At 47.2% G+C, this 23,253-nt stretch overlaps 1 protein-coding gene across 19 annotated transcripts in view; it reads right to left on the bottom strand.

Moving 5' to 3' along the window:
* ATXN2 (ataxin 2) overlaps positions 1-23,253 on the bottom strand; it is a 1,876,777-nt gene that overhangs the window by 1,486,537 nt on the left and 366,987 nt on the right. For all 19 annotated transcript variants that reach the window (XM_078667457.1, XM_078667461.1, XM_078667458.1 and 16 more), the window contains one exon: positions 17,879-18,070. In XM_078667457.1, the coding sequence (XP_078523583.1) occupies positions 17,879-18,070 (192 nt within the window). The remainder of the gene's footprint in view (positions 1-17,878; positions 18,071-23,253) is intronic.

The following is a 23,253-nucleotide window of genomic DNA, read 5'->3' as shown; positions in this document are numbered from 1 at the left end:
AGCACCACCCGGTTGGAGTGAATTTGAATGAATGGCTCCTGAACAGTGAGCGCCTGGAGCTCACTAACACGTCGCAGTGACGTAATGGCTATCAAGAAAGCCACTTTCCATGCTAAGAACTGAATCTCGCAAGAATGTAGAGGCTCAAAAGGTGGACCCATCTGTCGGGTGAGCACCACATTAAGATTCCATTCAGGAGCAGGCGGGGTCCTGGGAGGAATGACTCGTTTGAGCCCCTCAAGAAAGCTTTAATGGCAGGCACTCTGAAAAGGGAGAGATGCTGCCTGTTTTGCAGATAAGCCGCTATGGCGGATAAATGAATTCGAATGGAAGCATATGCCAGATTGCATTTGTAAAGATGTAACAGATAACAAATGATGTTGTGCGTGGACGCGTCAAGCAGGTCAATGTTGTGGTCTACGCAATAAATGACAAACCGCTTCCATTTGGCTGCGTGGCATGCTCTGGTGGTGGGCTTTCTTGCCTCCCGTATGATATCCATGCAGTCAGGAGGCAAGTTGAGATAGCCAAACTCTAAGACCTCAGGAGGCAGATCGCCAGGTTGATCTGTTGCGGATCTGGGTGCTGAATGTCGCCATGGCTCTGCGTCAAAAGTCTGGGTGTGAGGTGCAGCCTTTGATGGGGTACCACGGAAATTTCTAGAAACGTGGTGTACCATGGTTGGCGTGCCCACATTGGAGCAACCAGGATGAGCGTCATCGAGTGTTGCTTTAGCTTTCGTGCCACTAGCGGTATTAGAGGTGCTGGGGGAAAAGCATACGCAAATTTGACTGACCAGTTCATCCATATCGCATTGCCCTGCGACTGTGGGTGCGGGAACCTGCCGGCAAAGCTTTGGCATTTTGCGTTTTCCCTTGTGGCGAACAGGTCGATCTCTGGATGACCCCACTGCTGGAAGTACGGGCGGAGTACTCTCTGCTGCCTCCTTATATTCGTCTGGCAAGTGTTGTAACAGGGTTTCAAGTGTATCATAATGTGCCCTGTCATATCTGGCCAAGAGTGCCTGCGTGTTAGAAATGCGCCAGATATTGGCCGCTTGAGCGGCCACCCTCTTCCCTGATGCTTCTAGCACCGTAGATTCCTTGTCAGGGGGAGGAGCATCACCAGTAGTTTGTGAATTTGCCCTCTTCCGGGCATTAGAAACAACTAGCGAGTCCAACGGCAACTGGCCCTTGATGTAGGTTGGGTCGCCAGGTGCCGGCTTGTATTTGTTTTTTCAATTCTGGGGTTTATAACCCTGGCACGTGTGGGTTCTTTAAAAATGTCTGCAGCATGTTTCAAGACACCCTTCAGCATTGGCAGAGTCTTAGCGGTCTTTTCAGAGGTGGAAAAGGTGTCAAACAGAAAGTCTACTTCAATAGGGTCAGCATGAAGCTGGACGTTATGATTCTTGGCTGCCCTCTCAATAAGCACATTAAATGCCGCAGAATACTCAGATGGGGAGATTTTGACAGTATACACTTGAGTGTCCGGGGCAGTTTGTGGATCCCCTGGGTCCGCAGCATCTGCCCATGGGTCATGCTGATCTTCAGGATCAGTGTTGGCAGGGTAGTTGTATTCATCATAGGCACCTTCCCCAGGCTCCACATCCGCGTAATTGGGCGAGAGTGGAGCAGTGTCCTGAGCACGTGGATTAATCAGTTCAACAAGAACTGGGGAATCTGTGGAATCCTTTTTCTTCTTCAAAGGAATCGTGTATGACTTCATAGGCTAAGCCGGTGTGATCTTTCGCTTGTAGATGGAAAGTTTACCGGTGTCGGCGTTGATAAATTGTTCCGACTGCTCCTCCAGTAGAGGTTGTCGATGTTTTGTGCCTACAACTGCAGGGGTAGGCTTCGGCCCCGTGGATACCGTCATGGACGCCTCGGCGACCTTCCTGGGCGCAAACGCCTTCGGCGTCACTTTTGGCGGCAGCGTGAACTGAATCCGTGCCGTCGACTTTTGCGGTTTAGCGGCTGGCTTCGGGGTGGAAGTATCCTCCGGATCGACCGCGGAAGCCTTGTCCTTAATGCGCTGCAACGAGTCCGACACCTGCTTCGTGAAGGATGCGGACGGTTTCGTCGACTGAACAGGTGCCCTTGAGCCACTACCATGTGCGGACTCGAGGGGAGCAGTACTCTTGGCCTTGTCGGGCCGACGTGCAGGATCGACAGCTTTTGGAGCTCCGAGTCCTTTGACAGTGTCGACGGCCTTAGGCGTTGACGGCTTCGGGTCGGCGGTCTTGACAAGCGCTTTCGGTGCCCCAGCCTTCGGCTCGACGCCCTTGAGCGACTTCACCTGTTCGACAACCTTCTTTGGCTTCGTCTGCATCGACAGGTCCGAAAACGTGGAGCCGACCAAGGCGACAGGCGCTTTCTGTTTCGACGGTGCCTCTATCACTTTCGGTTTTGTCGAGACCGAAGCTTGTACCTTTGGTTTCGATTTGACCAATGGCGGCTCCGTAGAAGCGTCTTTCGAGACCGAAGCTTTCTCTTTCGGTTTAGATTTGACTAATGGCGGCTCCGCAGAAGTGTCCGTAGCCGGGCCCGGAGGCGAGACCGTGGATCTAGGTGTAAGATCTTGGGTAAGGCCATGTGGCGATCCCTCGACCTGAGCCTTAGTTAATGTCCGAACGGGGCACAGCTCTTCGCCTGAGCTATCTTCCGTGGCCCCATAGGCCTCATCGTCGTCTCCTACCTCGTCGACGATGTCTTGTGTATCGAGCATTTCTACGTCTGCGTCGTAGTTGGAGTCGATCTCTGCCGCTGGAATGGAAATCGGCTCTTGATCTCCCAGCTCGTCTGAGTCTTCTCCCTCGGTATCGAAAATGTTCACCGGGTCTGGCGCCGTCTGCTGGGCCTCCTGGCGCGCGACGCGCCAAAGTCGAATCGTCTTCTTGGAGCGAAAACGAGAACAAGCCATACAGTTGGCTTCATCGTGATCCGGCGACAGGCACTTGTTGCACACCGGGTGGAAAAGAAAGTTTTTATCGAATCCGAACTTGAGTGATCAAATATGCATCCGAACCCAATGGCGGAAAAAAACAATCTGGGGATGGAGTCGATGCCCATGCGCACTGTAGTCCAGGGGAGGAGCCACCTATCTCGTGATACTTCGAAGACTCTTCCAGGACAACAATGTGCAATCATCCGGACCCAACACTAGGCGGCGATCTATGCTTTAGATATGAATTCAGCAGCCCACATGCCTCGAACTTTAAGGTTTCTTTTAAAGTTGGCATAGGAGGGGTTGCAGCGAAGGTCTTTGGGGAGGTTGTTTCAGATGGTTGGGGCTTTTCCAGAGACTGAGCGGGATTGAGAGGAGGTTTTTTTGAGGAGAGGGGGTATGAGGAGATGAGAGTTGGTGCTTCTCAGAGTTCGGGTGCAGCCAGCTGTTTTCAGTTTAGTTGATAGGTAGGGTGGAGTCTTCCGATAGAGGTCTTTGCGTGTGATACAGGCAATTTTATAGGAGGATCTACCTTCAATGGGGAGCCATTTGAGGGCCTCGAGGGCGGATGAGATGTTGTCGAAACGCTTACAGTTTGTGGTGAGTCTGGCTGTGAGGTTGAGGATGGATTTGATGGGGGCTAGATGGATTTGGAGCTTCTGCTAGGAATACGCAGCCTGCTGCAACGTTCCTCTTGCAAGTCCACCAGTGTAAGGTTTCTCAAATCTGGGGAGTGATGTGGATGAGATCGTCGAAGGATTCCTAAATCTGTAACCATTGGTTGTTGAGCTCCTCTTGCAGGGGTCTCATTCTGAGACGGCAGTTGGGGACTAAAGGAATGCAGGATGAAAGCATCCCCAGAAATTACTTGAACTACCGGACTGAAACGCACATTTTTGATCACAGTAGCTGGGCAAGTTTGCAAATTTTGTGTTGCCGTTCCTTTGAGACAAAGGCTTGTGTCAAGCACGGGGTGCGGAAAATAGTCCGAAAGGAAGGACTTTGAACTGGAAGTCCCTGCCAGCCACTCTGGACCCTAAGTACTTTCAGTGTCTGGGTAGAATTGGTACATGGAAATACGCGTCTTGAAGGTCCAGGGCGGCCATGTGATACCCAGCAGTGAGGAGTTGAAGGATTTCTTGAAGTGTCAACATCCGGAAGGATAACTTTTTTAGATATTTGTTGAGGGAGCGAAGATCTAGAATGGAGCGCCATTCTCCGATTTCTTCTTTATCAGGAAAAATCTTGAATAAAAACCGGTTCCTCTTTGTAATTGAGGGACCACTTCGATCGCTACTTTTCGTAACATCAGATTTATTTGGGGAAAAAGCTCCATGAGATGAGCTGGAGGTCGGCCTTTGGGAGGAGAATTTGGAGGAATCTTTACGAACTCTAGAACATGGCCTCTGGCCACAATGTCCAAGACCCACTTGTCTGATGTTATAGCGGACCAATTCGAGTAAAATTGGGAGATTCTTCCTCCAACTTTTAAAGGGGTAGGCAGTAGAACAGGTGGCAGTTGTCACTGTTTATTAAACATATCACGTCGGCGGTAGGAAGACTTTCTCCTGTTTTGTTATAAGAGGTATTTGGTTGTCTGTAGGATTGTTGGCATTGAGAAGAGTAACATTGGTTACTTTGATAGGATTGATACTGTCTTTGTTGATTATAACCTCCTCGACCAGGGAAGGATCCACGGCCCTTAGCATCACAAAAAGGCGGCTTCCGAAACTGGGGAGTACCGAGAGATCTTGCTGTCTCAGTATCCTTTTTAATGGCTTGGAGGGCCTCGTCCACATGTTGACCAAAAAGAGATTTGCCATCAAACGGCACATCAATTATTTTTGCCTTAACCTCCCGGCAAAATTATGTGGATTTTAACCAGCCTTGCCGCGTAGGACTGCGGCACTGCCAGTTGCCGACAACCTGTAGACGCACGAAAACCTGTAGACGCAACATCCATGAGATCTATGATCTCAGCAGAGATACGTTCCCACTCCTGCAGGATCTTTAATGCTTCTGATTTCGATGGCTCAGGCAACATGTCGATGTAGGGAGAAATGTCCGACCACATCTGTCTGTCGTATCGGCCTAAGATGGCCAGTGAGTTAGCAGCATGGACGGTCGTCGCTGCCATGGTCGAAACCTTTTTACCAATAGCGTCCAAGCATCTGCCATCCCGATCCGGAGAAGCTGCAATCGGAGAGAGGAGGGATTTCTCGCTCGTCGTTGTGCTGCTTGGGCGATAACAGAATCAGCTTTTGACTGACCTATGAGGCATGCCGGCGAATTGTCTGGTGCCTTGTATTTCTTGTTGAGGCGGGGCAGGACCGCAGAAGCAGGAGCTTTCATGACCTTTAGACCTTCCTGCCAAATGAAGTCAATGATGATGATAGTCCATATTTGTTTCCTCGGTTGATCTTTAAAATCTTATAGGAAGCAATCATCCTTCTTTGTTTCCATCGGAAGGAGGAACCTTTGTGTTGCCCTTTCCATAAGAAGATGAAAACCTCCAATGTCAACTGGAGGAGAATCGATGGGAGCCAGAGTAGAGGGAGACGGAGTTTGTATCTGGTAATCGTCCCACTCTGTAAAAAGCGATCTGTCGTCTAATTCTCCTTCCTCCCTATCGTCATCCGTGGTGTGAGCATCATGAGAATGATGAGAATGCACCGGAGAAGTTGGTCTGGGTGACCTCAATGCAGAGGAGGAAGATTGAGGAACAGGTGTAGGTGGTATAGAAGAAGCCGATTCAGATGGAGGGAAACGGCGATAAGAATCATCCAACATGTACTGTAGATTATTTAGCAGAACCAAAGGCATTTGGGTCGTAGGGATAGTATCTGGAGCTGGACAAACAGTCTCTGGGGAAAGATTATCTTCGTGATCCTCCTCCTGATATTTAATGAATAACTCAGATGCCCTCCTAGTAGTACGAAACCTATCGTCCACATCGGATTCCTCATCATCCTCTCCATAATCCAGCAACTGTTCAGGTAACTCCAGAGGAATCTTAGTAGGGGAAATATGAAGTTCCATGTTTTTTCAGCAAGGAAGGTGCTGTTGTCAATGGAGGCAACTGCACAGACGTCGTAGACGATGTAGAAGATTTCGTGGCCGTAGACGGTTACCAAACCTGCCACTCTGTACATGAAGATAACTGTAGCATCGAAGAGGGAGCCATCGACGAGGGAGCCGTCGACGAAGCTGGCGTCAATGAAGTAATCATCGAGGCGGCCATCGATGACGAGGCGGCCATCGACGACGAGGCGGCCATCGACGACGAGGCGACCGTAGACAACAATGCGACCGCCGACGAAGCGGCCGTCGACGAAACCCTTCTCATCTTTATCATCGAAGGGACGTCGAAGTATAGATTTCACTTCCTTCGTCGATGAGATTGGTTTCACGGAGACGGATACCAGCGTCGACAGCGAGGATGCCGAAGACATGATCATATGAGGTCTTGGCGACAAGAAAGTAACAGTCGATGGTAGGCTTCGGCAACGAAGATGTCTTAGTTGAGATCGTCGACGAGGGAACCCATTTCTGAGGTAAATCCTTCTCAGAAACTCGTTTTGAAGCCAGAGACTTTGCAGTTTTAGGGGCGTAGTAGGCATAGGTTTACTCTTTGAAGGTGGAGGAGATTTATTTGAAGTGGAAAGCAGTCCAGCAGTTTTAGAGGTGTGCTGTTTTTTTGACACCTTAGCCCAAGGAGAAGATAAATCCTCCTCAGCACCCTCTTCCTAGAGGACGTAGTCTTTCCAGAGGCAATACTCCCAACTTCAGACAAGGGGTTGTCTTGATCTTTTATTTTCTGTAGCCACAGAAGTAGACATCCCTCTCTGTCCCTGAGTCTTTTGAGGGAAGATTCGGCAGTTTCTCACCTGGTGATAAGGATACAAGCAATAAATGACCTTGTGGGGGTCCTCAGAAAACAGAAGGAACAAAATTCACAAAGTCGAAAGAGAGACATCATGAAATGAAGAATTCCTGAAGAAAATTGAAAAGTAGTGAGCAGAGCTCAGGGAGAATCCCTTCACACGACGTGCAGTCGAAAATCGGAGAGCCTGAGCCTCTGAGGAGAACATTCTGGAGGTTGCTGTCGCCTGATTGGCTGTAGTTTGGACTATATATTTAATTACTTGGACGAGTCATAAATGTGGTCATTTTTTCCTTTTGATTTCTAGCTACTTTACTTCCTGGCTCTATGTTACCTATGGTATGGTCATCATGAGCATATTTATTGCTTTTTTTTATGTACCGTGGGACTCCCACGACGGGGTATGATTCAGGCATGTGAATCTATGAAAGATACCCCAATACTGGAGAAGGCAAAGCCAGTCTTAGAACTTCACGCCAGCATGCTAGCTGGAAAAGTCAAGTGAAGCAATGTCTCTACTGGTGGTAGGTGGCGAGAGAAATTACTACAGCTGCATATCAACTGTCTGGAGCTTCAAGGAGTTCCTCTGCAATAAAACGTCTGACTGGGGACAAGACACATTCTAGCTTTTACCAGCAATAGTTAGAAGAAGAGGGACTAGCATACAGGAATTAAAACATTTAAATCTGCTACTTGAGCAACATTCGGGTACCCGACAAACTAGTATGTAAACATTTCAAAGGTATCTATTGTCTTTTCCTCCAGACTGAGTAAGACAAGTTATGGCATGCAAATATACATATGCCTTATGTTTATTGAAGAACTGGCCAGCAAGTGAAGACTTGTGTATGAAACAGTTATCAGTCAAGCTAGCTAGGTTACTTTGTGTAATTTCTGAAGGACAGTTTCTGATATCTGTGCACTGGATTTAGCACGAAGAATGCTCATACCAGTGAGTGGTATTTTTACAATAGCCAGATAACAAATCCCGACTGTGAGCTGTATTGTGTCTCAGAGCATATGAGGATCACACAACAGAGGTGGAAACCTTTTCAACTGGCCAATTACTAACTTCTTCAGGAAATGCTTTGTACCAGTACCAGCCACATTACGTAGATGAACTGTGTGACTTAGGAGTGGATCGAGCACTTCCAATAGCATCTTCAATGCTCACTCTCTGATGGGTGCAACAGAATCTAAATCAACTGCCAACGGGGCCATGTTGGAAGGTATCATGATGGTAATGGATTGTTCCTCTGACTCAACTTTTAGCCTACTGTATTTTAATCCACTGATAGAGGTATCTGCCTTAGTGGTTAGTAAGCTATGAAATGGCTTAATGCTTGCCACTGTTACTGACAAACAGGAATAGAAAAGTTCAATTCCATTAAAGACAAGAAGGCAAATATTACCCCATCTTTAGAAACAAACATCTGTCATCTAATATTATTATAGATGTTTATAATCGTCTAATAGTGCCATATACTCTGGATTTTTCTTCCAACCTGTTTGTCTTGTTATACATAGACAGACAAGCCAACAACAGTAACACTACCCTACTTTATTGAAGGCAATGAATAAAAAGGCAGATTTGGTACTATCATATCTTTTCAGATTGTTACGGTTGTTAGGAGATGAATACAATGATTTAAGCTTAGTCTGCCATTTGATCCAAGGGAAGTAGTCATCAATATGGCGATTTTGTAAGATATTGACTCAATGTTTAATGATTGTTTTTCTCAACCATTTGACTTCTGTTTTTTTACCTTAAGCAAACGCTGCTGTTAAAGTAGAAAAAGTGTAGAGAATAATCTCCCATCCGTGCCCTCAATAGAACGGAAAAGTCATAATCACAGTAGCTAGAATATTTTACATTACCATGTTTGTTTTACTGAACGTACCATACTAGGAACTGATAAACCTGAGGTGTGGTATTGTTTCTAGGGTATTTGGCGCTAATCTGTGGAATTCACACATAGAATTTAGCTAAAGAAAAAATCTATTTGGGACTGTGCTGAAAGGTATAGAGGAACCACCAAACTCTATAAACCTTGAGCCTATGCTCAAAATATAAATTGACACACTCCCCAGCACACGTCAAGTTTACGTCAAGGTTTCCCTATTATAGTCGTAAACAGTTCAATGAAAATGTTCAAGCCGGTAAATAAATATCTGATGAATACAAAGGTTGTTCGTTGTTTATTCCATCATTTTCCGTTTTTTATAGTAGTCACAACAGCCCAACTGCCAACACGTGTTTCGTTGCTTAGGGGGGGGTCTGTCCTGTGACTTCCTCAAGGCTGTATGAATGTAAAAACATATACAATGCCTCTGTTTTTAATGTGCAAGAACTATATCGCACATAATAAAATCAACATAATCAATTGCAATTAATATATTCAGGCAAGGTACAATTGTGAAAGTTCATAGCGAAAACGTATTCCGGACAAAAACGCCATTATTATGGCGTAGGACCATATATTATTTATTTATTAATTTATTTAGGGATTTGTAGAGCGCCTGGTGACCCGAGGGCATCCCCGCGCTAAAACTGTGAAGGGAAAGCCAGGGAGGGGGAAAGGGGAGGAGCGAAAATTTACTTCGGGAAGAGCAGCGTTTTAAGTTGTTTGCGAAAGCGAAGGTAGCAGGGTTCCAGTCGCAGGCTGCGGGGAAGTAGGTTCCAATGGGAGGCTGCCTTTACGGAGAAGCGGCGGCCTCCAGTGCGTGCCCTCCTATACTTGGGGACATTTGCGAGTCGTTCGTTGTCTGATCGTAGTGACCTCGAGGCTTTGTACGGGGTAACCATTTCTTTCAGGATGGAGGGGCCCTGACCATTTAGGAGCTTGTGGGAGATGCACATAGCCTTGAACTCGATCCTTTCGCGTACTGGTAGCCAGTGGAGTGCTTTGAGGGCCGGTCTTGCGGAGGATCTGGGGGGGAGGCTGAGCAGCATCCGAGCAGCTGCATTTTGCGTTCGTTGCAGCTTAGCCAGGGTGGATTCGGGGGCACCAAGATAGACGACATTACTGTAATCCAGTCGGGCAAGAACAAGTCCCTGAATCAGCAATTTCCTGGAGGAGGGGGGGAGTAGTGGCAGAATCTTGCGGACAGACCGCATGAGTCCAAAGCAGGTGCCAGCTGTTTTAGTAGCTTGGGTCCTCATGGTTAGGTCTCGTTCCAGCCAGACCCCTAGGCTCTTAAGTTCTTTCTTAGGGGAGGGCACCTCACCTAGGGTGTTGGGCCAAACAGAAGGTGGAATAGATGTCCATTTCTTGCCCATCAGCATGACCTCTGTTTTAGACCCATTTAGTTTAAGCGAGGATTCGCACATCCAGTGGTGGATCTGCTGGAGGCAGTGCAGAAGACTGTCTGGATGCTGGTCTAGGTGTGACAGTGAAACGACCAGTTGTGTGTCGTCTGCGTAGCTTACGATCTTAAATTCGAAGGGGGCAACTACATCTTCCAGAGGAGCCATGTATGCGTTAAAAAGGGTAGGGCTCAATGAAGAGCCCTGGGGAACCCCATTTACCAGAGGGAGCGAGTCAGACCGAGAGCAGCCATCCCAGACCTGAAAAGAGCGGCCCGAGAGAAAGGACTCTAGCCACGCCAACGCTGTGCCCCTGAGTCCCGACTTCGCCAGCCGGTGGAGCAGGACACGGTGGTCCACCGTATCAAAGGCTGCACTAAGGTCCAGGAGGATCACTGCCACTGATCCCCCTGAATCCAAAATGCACCTTGCCTCCTCGATGACAGCGAGGAGGGCGGTGTCCGTGCCCTGGCCAGGACGAAACCCAGTTTGGGACTGACGCAGCAGTTTATTTGATTCAAGGAACTGGGATAGCTGTGCGTTGACCAATTTTTCGGCAATTTTGCTGATGCCAGGAAGGAGCGATATTGGTCTGTAATTGGCTAGGTCGGACGGGTCTAGTTGGGGTTTCTTTAGCAGAGCTTTGACAACCGCTCCCTTCCAGCCAGGGGGGACCAAGCCTTGAGACAGGGAGGCATTGATCAGCTCTGTGACTGAGGGAGCTATCACTGGGGCGACTGCTTTAAGAAATCTCATGGGTGCAGGGTCTAGGGGGGAGTCACTTTTCATTTTGGCTAGGGTTTTTTCGACTTCGTCCAGTGTGACTGCTCTAAAGGCGTTAAGAGACGGGCCGGGGGAGCTTCCCGTGCTGGTGTTAGGTGTGCTCGCGTCCTGATAGTGTGGCTGACTGGGCTGTGGAAGCGACTCCAAGATGGTGGTAATTTTGGATTCAAAGAATTTAGCAAGTTCTTTACTCCTATCTGAGGAAAAGCTGGGCAGTGGTGGAGGGTCCGGGATCTTTAGGAGTTCTTTAACTATTAGGTAAGATTCTCTAGCGGAATTGGAGGCATTTTTTATTCTGTCATCATAGTAGCTGGCTTTCGAAGTTTTCAGGGCGGCTTTGTACAGTCTGACAGTTCTCCGGTACGCGTCTTTATTTGAGAGAAGCCAGTCCTTCCTCCATAATCGTCCGTTTTTATGCAGTTTTTTCGGAGAGCTCTGAGTTCTGAGTTAAACCAGGGGGCCGAACCTAGCTTTCCGCTTTTATCTTCCCGAGTTTTCATAGGGAAAATCGTATCAAGTGAGTCGGAGATCCACTTCCGGAAGTTATTGTCAGCTGAGACCGGGTTCCCGGTAAGGTTGGGAGTTGAAGCTTCTAAGGCAGTAGCCCAGTCCTTGATAGGGAGTCTGGACCAAGCCCTGTCTCGAGTATACGTAATGGGCTTGGGTGGCTTCCTCAGTTCTCCTGGGAATACGAGGGGGACCAAAAAGTGGTCAGTCCAGGGGAGAGGGCAAGCCGGTTTGGCCCGGAGGGTATGAACATTGGTGAAAACTGGGTCAAGCAAGTGACCCTTGATGTGAGTGGCTCCGGTGTTTGCTAGTCGGAGACCATAAGCAGCGAGATCTCGTGCCAGATCGGCGGCCCCTGTGTCTAGGGGATCATCAAAGTGGATATTGAGATCCCCTAGCACAGTAAAGTTGGAAGTGGAATGGGCGAGAGCAGATATGGAGTCCAATAGGGCGCTAGAAAAGGGGCCAGAGTGACCGGGGGGGCGATATATCAGTAAGCCTGTTAATGAGGTTACCGGGGACAGGCGGATGTTAAAATGGCAGCTCTCCGAGTCCTTGATGAGGGCATCACTAATTTTGCACAGGAGATGCTCTCGGTGCAAAATTGCCAGTCCGCCTCCTCTGCCACCGGGGCGTGGCTGAGATTGGATGAGGAAGCCCGGGGGCAGAGCTATGACTATATCAGAGTCAGAGTGCGGTGTAAGCCATGTTTCTGTTAAGAACAGAATGTCAAGTTCATGGTCTTCGAGTAGATGGTTAATGAGCAGGGCATGCATAGGGAGTGACCTACAATTAAGCACTGCTATTTTTAGGACTGGGCATGTACGAGGTTTTTGAGTTAGTTGGAGTTTGACCGGGAGGCAGGTGCCACAGTTAGTAAAGGTTCCACCTGAATCATGGACATAATTACAGTGTGTGCTTTTGGTGGGTCTGAGACTAAGTAGGTCACGCCTGGAGTAACTCACCCTCTTGGTGGGCCCATCTGACAGAGGTTCTGGCCCTAGGCCCGGTCGTGCGCGGACGGGCGCAGACGGGCTTGCCTTAGGCGCTCCCGCTGCGCTCGTCCGCTGCGCTTCCTCCAGTGGTCCATTTTATGATGAATGAGGGGAGGGGGTGGGCGTGGCCAGAAGGGGGCGTGGCCTCGCTGCACGCCGGGAATGGCGGCGATCAGGGGGCGTAGGTCGGCGTTTGGGAGGCGCTGCTTGCAGTCAGCAGGCTCCCAGGGCGATTAAGAAGAGCCTTTGCCAGGTAGGCGAATGATTTTGTAAAAGTACAGTAAATAACACTCAAAAGTTTAAAATGTTTAAAAAGCGGCAATTTACAAATGTGCTCCCGGCTTTCCGCCTCAGGAGTGGAGAAATGATGGAGAGAGAGAACAACAAACTTGTCGTGATTTAAAATTTAGAAGTGCAACCTTGAACCCAGAGTGTGTGGTTCCAGATCATTTGTGATGATGCGACGTGTAGTTATTCCTAACGCAGATATCACCTGGTGTGTAGTGGTGTTCCAACTTGTGGGTAAACACTCTCATAGTCAAATTTAAGTGTGAGCAAATTGTGTCATTCAGCGTGAATATATCGAATTTTTCAAAGTGCTGCTATAATTGTGATAAACCGGGAACAAAAAAATACCTAATGCTTCTCATCCGCGATTTCTGTGAAGTTCAAGACAAAGACAACAAGCATTTGCAATGCAATAGGTCTCGCATTTACTGGAGTTTGAGCTACTGACATTGCAAATGATAATGCCTTTTATTTTTGTTTTCGTTTCTAAACATAAATAAAAGGCATTGTCATTTACAATACCAATAGCTTAAAGTTGCGTAAATGAGAGACCTATTGCATTGCAAATGCTGGTCTCAGAAAAGGTCAGAGTGTGAACGATCCTGTGGGATAGATAGTTCTTCTGTCTGAGATCTGAGCCAGATGTGTTCATCAGGCAAGGCTGTTCCAGCTGAACTCGAGCCCGAGAGAATTGGGAATGCACAGAGGTTAACGCTGCTCTTTGAGGCCTTATCTCATAAGATCTTTGCAACCTAAGGGGGCCTCTCTGCTATGGAAGTCAGGAGCGCTTAAGATCTCTGCGGCCGAGGAGGATAAGCTAAGATGAATTAGACTGCGTGTGAAGAGCCGAGTTTATCAGATCAGCATCTGTGTGACATGAGAGAGAGGTTCTGCTGTTGTATCTGTCCAGTAGAAGAATGCGTACATGTGCTGTCAGATCCGTGTGAGCAGAGGGACAGCACTGCTGTCAAAAGCCTGAGGTCTCAACATCTATGTACACTGAGGGACAGCTCAGCTGTTTAACTTGTGAATGTGTAAGACTGCTAAACATGTATTAAAAGCAACACAATGGCAACAAAAAATGACAAATAAACTGAACCATGAAGCCGACACCTCTTCAGTTAAAAACAAGTAAAAGCAAGTTCCTGCAAAACTTGCAATGGCTCTTCACCGTCCTCTTTCCATCCGCTGCTGCCACGGCTCTTTCATCAGTGTTCTCCGGGTTAGATTATTATGCCTTTGTTTCATAACCTTCTGCTGCTGAAGTCGCGACTGAGCCTCACGTGACAGGCCGACCGAGGACAGGGACTAACGAAAGCTGCTCCGGTTTAAAGCGCATACAAGTCAGGTGTCCTGAGGGCGCTTTCTAAAACCCAAAGGAATTTGTTCCTGAAGAGCTCACTTAAAAGATTATAACACCTGCCCTGGTCGGCAGCAGAAAGGCAATAAACAGGTGGCAAGATCTCCACATTCAGCCGGCAGGAGTTGGAGATAATATCTCCATGTGGCGAGGTCCCTTGGCAGAGCTGTCCTGGGAGAGTCACCTGTGCCGATAGAAACAATAATTCTATGTAGTAATGCCCTGCGTGCCGGGCTTTAATAGACGCCCCGTAAATTCGTCAAGATCTAACATGCGCAGTAAAGGCACCTAACGGCGGCACTAAAAACTACGGATCTCAGAATGCAAAGTGCTGTGTGTCTGAAGTGCTACAAACTTGAAAGAAAACGAGAATGGCGCCCAGAGGATACCCATAGGGATGAGCTGCCGCTCTATTCCAGGCACTGATCTCACCCCCTGAGGCCAGGTGTCACATGGGGCAGGCCAGGGGTCACAGCTGCGACCCCTGACGACCCCTAAATGGCGTCCATGGTGTCTTAGTGGAACAAGAGAGCTTTACCCGCCGTTTAAAGGCAGGCATAGGGGGCATACGCGCGACCTTGGAGTCCAGTCCAAAGCTGTGGGACACGGGCGGGCATGGGTCTCCAGGGGCTCTAGTCTCCCCCCGGTCTGTCCAGTGTCAGCAGCCCCATAGATACGGCTTTTTCCCCATGTCCAGGGCTCTTGTTCAGTCTGTGGTGTCGGGGACCGGCCCACAGGTGTCATAGTGCTGCATGACTGCAGAGAAAGCACAGAACAGATCGAAACGCTGTGGCAACCACCAGCATTGACTGGAATAAAGTACCAGCAGAGGGAGGGGAAGGGGGGGCAGGAGGGGGGGGGGGAGAAGCATTACACAGACGAGCCGCACACTGAACAGCATAATATAGGAACAGAGAGGACAGAACAATACATTATCACTGCCACTAAACAATTGCAAAGTGTAAAACAAGCACCAGAATGCAACGGGCAGGTCTGCTGAGATGTTGGAATGCATTACTCATGGGATGGCAGCGGTCCACACCAACCTTTAACCCCTCGCAGACCCCTCTCCTCCTCAGCCCCACAGCGCCCTCCTCGCAGCCCAAGCGTCGCATGTCACAGAGCCCATGTAGATGTGCCGTTGTCTTTCGCATAATTATCGTCAGTCACACAAGCGCTCCCTCATTCCGCTTTTCGACCAAGTAAACCCGTGAATAAACACTGCCCCGGTGCCTTGAGGACGCCTGGGCACTGCAGGACTCTGGGAAGGCTGGGCTCTGGGCGCGTTCACGGAGCTCACTCACTTCAGAAAGCCTCAGTGACAGACGGGACACGCAACTATACCCGTCACCAGAAACCTCCCTGTCCCCACCTTAATCACACATAAATGACAGTAATTCGAGTCAGTCAGACGTATCTCCAGCCTCCCTCCTCCCCTTCAATAGTGCTGCACGGACTGCGCCTCCATAACCAGGGCCACTTGATTGATGACATGGTTTTGGGGCTGCCACTGTTACCGCATATTTTGGGATTTGCCAAGTCATCCATCATCCACAGATTTTAACAAACAAAACATCGTTACTCAAGCGGATCACCTGAGTGCCTCCGGGGGCGCCGACACTCGGGCCCAACTCCCCGCTGCCCTGCTCCTCTTCACCCTGGGTCTCCGAATAGGGGATCTTCGCCGCTCCTTCCTCCTCTCCACCGGCCTCCTCCTCCCCCGGGGGCGCCTTACCACGCACGAGTACAAAAAACCGAAACCAATTGCTAAAAAGTCACGTGAACTGTTCACGAGGCGCGTGTCGTGATCCGATTCTTTCGGCCATGCTGTCTACGGCAGAAGCTCACGCGCGCGACCTAATCCCATTGCAAAATGCAGGGCATGTGGCCAGCTCTTGTCTCCACTCGTCGGCTGAGCCGACAGCTATAGTTCTCGCAGCGAGAACACGCTTTCGCAAAGGCGAGACCTAAAAAGGAACGTCTGCCTTTAAAATACATTCAAGCCACTTTAATTGCTCTTTTGACATTCAAAATTAACGTGCTCCAATTATAAATCAAAACCACCTACTTTATATGTGGTGATACTTCCGACCCACATAGGGGTTCCAGTTCAGGAGACGCGCCCACTTTATAGCAAGTATCTCCTTAATGTAATTGAATTGCTGGTATCTATAAACATATAAAGTAGATGGTTTTGATTTATAATTGGAGTACGTTAATTTTGAATTTCAAAAGAGCAATTACAGTGGTTTGAATGTATATTAAAGGCGGGCGTCCTTTTTCTCTTTGTCTTGAACTTCACAGAAATCGCGGATGAGAAGTATTAGGTATTTTTTTGGTCCCGGTTTATCACAATTATAGCAGCACTTTGAAAAATTCGAAAAATTCACGCTGAATGACACAATTTGCTCACACTTAAATTTGACTATGAGAGTGTTTACCCACAAGTTGGAACACCACTACACACCAGGTGATATCTGCGTTAGGAATAACTACACGTCGCGTCATCACAAATGATCTGGAACCACACACTCTGGGTTCAAGGTTGCACTTCTAAATTTTAAATCACGACAAGTTTGTTGTTCTCTCTCTCCATCGAATTCGGGTTATATGGTCCTACCCCATAATAATGGCGTTTTTGTCCGGAATACCTTATCGCTATGAACTTTCACAATTGTACCTTGCCTGAATATATTAATTGCAATTGATTATGTTGATTTTATTATGTGCGATATAGTTCTTGCACATTAAAAACATAGGCATTGTATATGTTTTTACATTCATACAGCCTTGAGGAAGTCGCGGGACAGACCCCCTAAGCGACGAAACAAGTGTTGGCAATTGGGCTGTTGTGACTACTATAAAAGACAGGAAATGATGGAATAAACAATGAACAACCTTTGTATTCATTAGAGATTCATTTACCTGCTTGAACATTTTCATTGAACTGTTTAAGACTATAATAGGGAAACCTTGACGTAAACTTGACGTGTGCTGGGGAGTATGTCAATTCATACTAGGATCTGTTTGATGTGGCAAGATTGGATTAATCCCCATGGCAGGTTGTTATTAAATGCCAAATTTTTATTTTGTTTGCTAGCAAGTAGTCATACATCTTTGTCGCGCATGGCTAGAATACCACTCACTAGTATTCTCTTCAACAGACATCAGGTAGTGGTGTAAAAAAGAAATAATAATGTCAATGGACCATATATCACAAGAGAAAGTGGTTTTCTAGCACTATACCTTTGTAAGCCATGTTTCCTTCTGAAGTTGACTGAGGTTCTGATTGTAGAAATTGAACAGGAAAAAGGTGTATTCGTCAATTATAAATACAGTAGCTGCATTTGACCGCTGCAGTTGTGTGCCGGGCACAAGAAGCACAATAGTTAATGCCATAATTTACTGTTGCTAGGCATCACATATTTTATTTTTTTTGCAGAGTTTTATATAGCGCGAACTAGACCCGAACCTAATCAGGTATCAGAGCGCTTTACATATTTTCCAGTTACGTTACAGGAGGACACACTTTCATTTTAGGCATGGGGAGATCAAGTTATTTGCCCAGAATCACAGGAGGTTTTGTCGTCGTTACCGAGACTCGAACCCAGATCCCCACGTCCGAGGTCGAGCGCCCTAGCCGTTAGGCCAACTCCTCTCCCCAATACATCTTCACAGAATATTTTACCCAAAGTAAGTTTTTCTTTCCATGGGCTTTAGAGAAATCTCACCTAAACTACCTTTAGAAACACAGGTTCTTATTTTATCACCTTCAGCGAACTAAGACTTTTCTCACAAAAATGAAATACCTTGGGTTCACACCATGTCCTTCTCTCTCGTTTCGTTGAACAGCAGTATATTTTTCTTCTTCTGATCTATCATCATTCTCCAAAGCAACCCGAGCTTTGTATTGGGCACTAGATTCAATTTCTTCTGCTAACTGCGTTGCTCGTGCTTCACGCCTTAAAAATTCTTCTGAATTATCTCTCTCCAATGGAACACTAAAAAACAAATACATCTTTAAAAATCAACAACCAGCAGCAAGTTTTAACGTTCTGAGGAGATATATATATATATATATATATATATATATATAATTTTTTATTCATTTTGTTAACACAAACTATATTGCATTTTGGGCAGCAGAAAAGGATACATAAGATAATGTGTGCATTGTTCAGTCGAGAAGCCAGACATTTCTTAAGGGTATGACTCATGTGTGACATTATACGCACCAATAATTGTGGAATGACAAAGAGAACAAACAACACTTTTGTCACCACGGCATGCACAACAGATAAATAAAAAAATTAGTAGAGACCATCTTACAGTAGGAAAAATACACATCTTGGCAAATGCAAAATAAACACCTCCTCCCTCCCCACTGTCCCGCACCAACTTGTCTCCATACTACAGTGTCATGCAGGGTTCGTCACATAGGCTAGAGATTTGGTGTGTGGGTGTGACAGGTGATAAGATACCTCTCAGACTGGATATTGTGTAGATATTTCAAGACTCATCGAAGCAATAGTGAGTAAAGGAGTAGGGCAGGGAATGTCAGTGGACCCCTGCGAGAGCCGATGGTCCAATTATGCACAGTGGTGGGAACACGAAAGGCTAACCGAGTGGTCCTTACTAGGAAAGGGCAGGGAGTCTATTGCATAACTCTCTGCATTACTCCAACGCACCACTTCAACTCTCGACTGGAAGACATGGGGAGCAGTGGGGGGCTTTCATCACCTAGTCAAGAGGTGCTTAGTAAATTTTACTGCCAGGTTGATGAAACATGCCGTTATCTGGGAACCCGTAGACCTCAGTTACAAGCCAAGTATACAATATTCAACAGTGTCCCAGTGTTCAGACCCTAACAGTTCCGCAAGGGCGGACTTACCACTGCCCAGTAAGGAGAAAACTAGGGGCATGCCCAGGGATTGTCAAGTAGATCCGCGTTGTGTGTTTGGCAACCGGGACAGCTGGAGGGTACAGCGAGGAACATAGAATGCTGTTTATGTGGTGTAAAATAAGCTCTATGGAGAATTGCGAATTGGATGAATTTGAGGGAAACTCTGCGAGAGTACTCCGTAATGAATTGCCAATCTTTAACATTGAAAATGCAAAACAGGTTCTCTTGTCACTTGGTGCGCAGAGCGGTCAACGGGGGCAGCCCTATTGCTGCGTAGACAACGGCACAACCATTTAACTGGGTGCTGACCGTGGCCCATAGTATGTATCACCTGGACAAACTCCTGATTCTCAGGGTCGTGGGAGTGGTGCCCAGTGTACGTGAACATGGGACTTTCTATAGTTCACCCGTAGGCCAGACAAACTACCAAACCAACTGAGCACCCTGGATATAGGAGTTAGGTCCCCCCAGAGATTGTGAAGAAATAATATGTCATCACCATATAGCATGCACCATAGGTCCCTGCGAGATCCCCCTATGCCAATGGAAACTGTCTGATGCGCTGTGCCAGTGGTTCTAATGCCAGCAACAAAAAAAGGTGCAGCAAGACCGTGCCTCCCTGTCTGGTGCAGTGGGACAAGGGATATTGCGACGAGACATGTGAGCTCATCTTGGCCTGTGTTGAGGGAGCCACATACAGTAGTTGTACCCAGGGTATATAGGAGGGTGTGTGTGTGTGTGTGTGTGTGGGGGGGGGGGGGGGGGGGGGTTTAGGTCTGTGAACTTAAAATCCCATCCAAGTGTATTAAACACCTGTTGGAGATCTAGCCCAATAGGTACTATTCTTTTTGCTTTTGCATAACACATTAGGAAGCGGTAAAAATCCATTTTGCTACACATGATTTGGATATTCTTTTTCCTTTTGTTGGATTTGAAAGAGACACAAAAGGCTGGTTTGTTTTTCTTATGAAGTTTTTACGTTCCACATAGTACATAAGTGCCCTTTTAACTTCTATTGTAAGTGATGAAGGTTCTGCATTAGTATGTGGTTTTGAAGAGAAAACGAGCAATTCCAAGGTTTCGTTTAAATGAAATGGTGAAATAACCATGGGTGAAAATGTAGGGTTAGTGTGTAAGCGCACATTGTCTAAGAAGACATGGAAATTAGATTTTTTCCAATTGTGAGGGCATGTATTTCACGGACCCTTCTTAAGGATGTTATTTCTAGAAGGAAAGACCCTTTACATGTTAAGAACTGTATTTGACAATTATGTAGCGCCTTAAATAGTGGCCCCATCAGATGTATTAGGACAATTTTTAGATTCTTCGCTGGTATTGGAGATGTACGTGGTGGAAGGACTCTTTTTAATCCTTCCATGAAGGCTTTGATTACAGGAATACTGAAAAGTGACTGCTGTTTTCGGTTTTGTAAATATGCTGTTAGGCAGGCGTATTGAGGTGTATGCGAACTGTGATGTTTGTAAATGTAGCAGGTAGCATATTCATTGTTCAAGGGTTATTGTGTTGCACAGTAATGCACAAAATGCTTTCATTTTGCTGCATTGCAGGCTCTTGCAAATACGACTTCGACGTATACAATCAAATTAATCTTCTCTGGTCTTTTTTTCTGGGAACTTTTTCAGAGTTTCATCAATGAAACTTCCCCCCAACTTATTATTTTTCACAGATTGGAGAGCCTTCAGCAACACTTTCGGACCCAATGACAAAAAACTGTCAAGATGGTGACCACACGTGGCAGCTTCCGAGGAGGGCGTATGACATCAGAATAGGATGGATAAGACACCAAATGGTAGGATCGCAACGCCCAAAAACAAAATGAAAAAAAACAGAAAGACTACTAGGATAATGGAGAATTCCGGACCCCACCACTAGATGGCAGAATAATGCACAGCATGTGAATTCAGAAAAGATTCACATAGCCAGCCTGTCTTTTTTTTGGGGGGGGGGGGGTCGTCAAGAAGTGCAGAGACTACTCCCGTACCCTGCTGATGGTGGGGGATGGGATCTATGGCCCCTTTGAGATGAACTCCTGACAATAACCATGTTGGATAATATCTAACACCAATTGGTTAAGGTGACGCTCTGCCAAATGGGAAAGAACCTTTGCTGGCTCCCTCCAAGAGGTGACGTGTTCGGGGGAAGGGGAGGCAAGTCAGGGCTTAGTGGTAGTAGCAGCTCCTTTGGGGGAGCCACCTTGTATGCCCTCTTTTGCATTGTTGCCTCTGTAGGACCCTCTAAAGTAGCCTCTGGCAGAGGACAATTGAGCATGTGGAGTCGTCGAGGAAGTGGTCTTTGAGCTTCCCCAATAGGGCGTTCAGCAAAAGGAGCCACAAGGAGCAGGTGTCTGAAGAGCATCTCTCGCTTTTCCGCCTCTGTATATTTCTTTCTTTCTTTCTTTCCTTCCAACATCTGGTCAACCTGCTGTCCCAAACAATGTTAACCACTCGATAATGGCAGGGTGAGCACATTTTGTTAGACTTCTGGCTTGAAGCGGGAGATACGGAGCCAGTGCAGAAGAACACTGGAGTTGACCCACCCCAACCACCAGCAGCATCAAATCCACAGAGGATGGTGGTGTTGCACACCTATTTTCCCTAAGAGACTATCTCATAACCTTTTTTTCTATGCTCCTCTGGGAGATGCCGGAGGAGCTACTTCATCTCATCCCAATGGACATGGTAATATCTGGAGAGCAGCCGAACAGACTGTTTCAAGTAGCGCAAAGAAGACCCTTTCGGGTGACAGGCGGATTTACAGATATAGTAAAAAAGCATGGGATAGGACAAGAAGAAATATAAAAACACTACTTACAAATACAGTAAATACAAATCTATATACATGCACAGATGGTAAACAGAGAGATATGAGCACAAAGTCCATCATAAGTCCAGGCCTAAGCATATTGTGGCATGACAAGAAGCAACAAACAAATAGGCAGGAAGAATCAATCAAGGGGAGATGGAGGAAAGTCCTCAACGTGAGAGGAATTTGTTAGATAGTAAACTTTTTACTTCCTTCCTGAAGATGGATGGACTGCACCTGATATCAGTAAGGAGAGAGTTCAAAATCCCAGAGAAGGATCAGTTGTAGGTTTTCTTTTTGCTGAATTTTTGTGGCTTTAGATCTAAGGAGCTTCTGTTTCTGGAAGATCTGCTTCCACCAGAGAGGATCAGTTTCTAGTTCAAGTAGGAGGGGTATTGTGGTGCAGCGCTTTGTGGGTCATAATTTTGAGATGAATCCTGGCCTTTCCGACCCAATGACAAAAAACTGTCAAGATGGTGACCACATGTGGCAGCTTCCGAGGAGGGCGTATGACATCAGAATAGGATGGATAAGACACCAAATGGTAGGATCGCAACGCCCAAAAACAAAATGAAAGAAAACAGAAAGACTACTAGGATAATGGGGAATTCCGGACCCCACCACAGGATGGCAGAATAAAGCACAGCATGTGAATTCAGAAAAGATTCACATAGCCAACCTGTCTTTTTTGGAGGGGAGGTGGGGGGGGGACCGGGGTGTGGGGGTGGGGGGAGGGGTTCAAGAAGTGCAGAGACTACTCCCGTACCCTGCTGATGGTGGGGGATGGGATCTATGGCCCCTTTGAGATGAACTCCTGACAATAACCATGTTGGATAATATCCAATATCCAACACCAATTGGTCAAGGTGACGCTCTGCCAAATGGGAAAGAACCTTTGCTGGCTCCCTCCAAGAGGTGACGTGTTCGGGGGAAGGGGAGGCAAGTCAGGGCTTAGTGGTAGTAGCAGCTCCTTTGGGGGAGCCACCTTGTATGCCCTCTTTTGCATTGTTGCCTCTATATGGGAGAAGTGTGGCGCCGCGGCCAGGGAGACTGACGCTGGAATCTGGGGACCACGGTTCGATCCCCGGCTCCGGCGGCAGGTTAGCCCAGCACCATGTGACTCTGGGCAATAGCTCGCTTAATCTTCCAGACGGCCCCCAGCGCCTAGAGACCCTTACGGGTGATTGTGCGCTTTACAAATGTGGACTTTACTTTACTTTAGGACCCTCTAAAGTAGCCTCTGGCAGAGGACAATTGAGCATGTGGAGTCGTCGAGGAAGTGGTCTTTGAGCTTCCCCAATAGGGCATTCAGCAAAAGGAGCCACAAGGAGCAGGTGTCTGAAGAGCATCTCTCGCTTATCCGTCTCTGTATATTTCTTTCTTTCTTTTTTTCCAACATCTGGTCAACCTGCTGCCCCAAACAACGTTAACCACTCGATAATGGCAGGGTGAGCACAT

The sequence above is a fragment of the Lissotriton helveticus genome, chromosome 11 (assembly GCF_964261635.1).
Source record: "Lissotriton helveticus chromosome 11, aLisHel1.1, whole genome shotgun sequence".
Taxonomy (NCBI): Eukaryota; Metazoa; Chordata; class Amphibia; order Caudata; family Salamandridae; genus Lissotriton; species Lissotriton helveticus.
The sequence above is the reverse complement of the archived record's forward strand: the minus strand, read 5'-3'. Positions and strand labels throughout refer to the sequence as shown.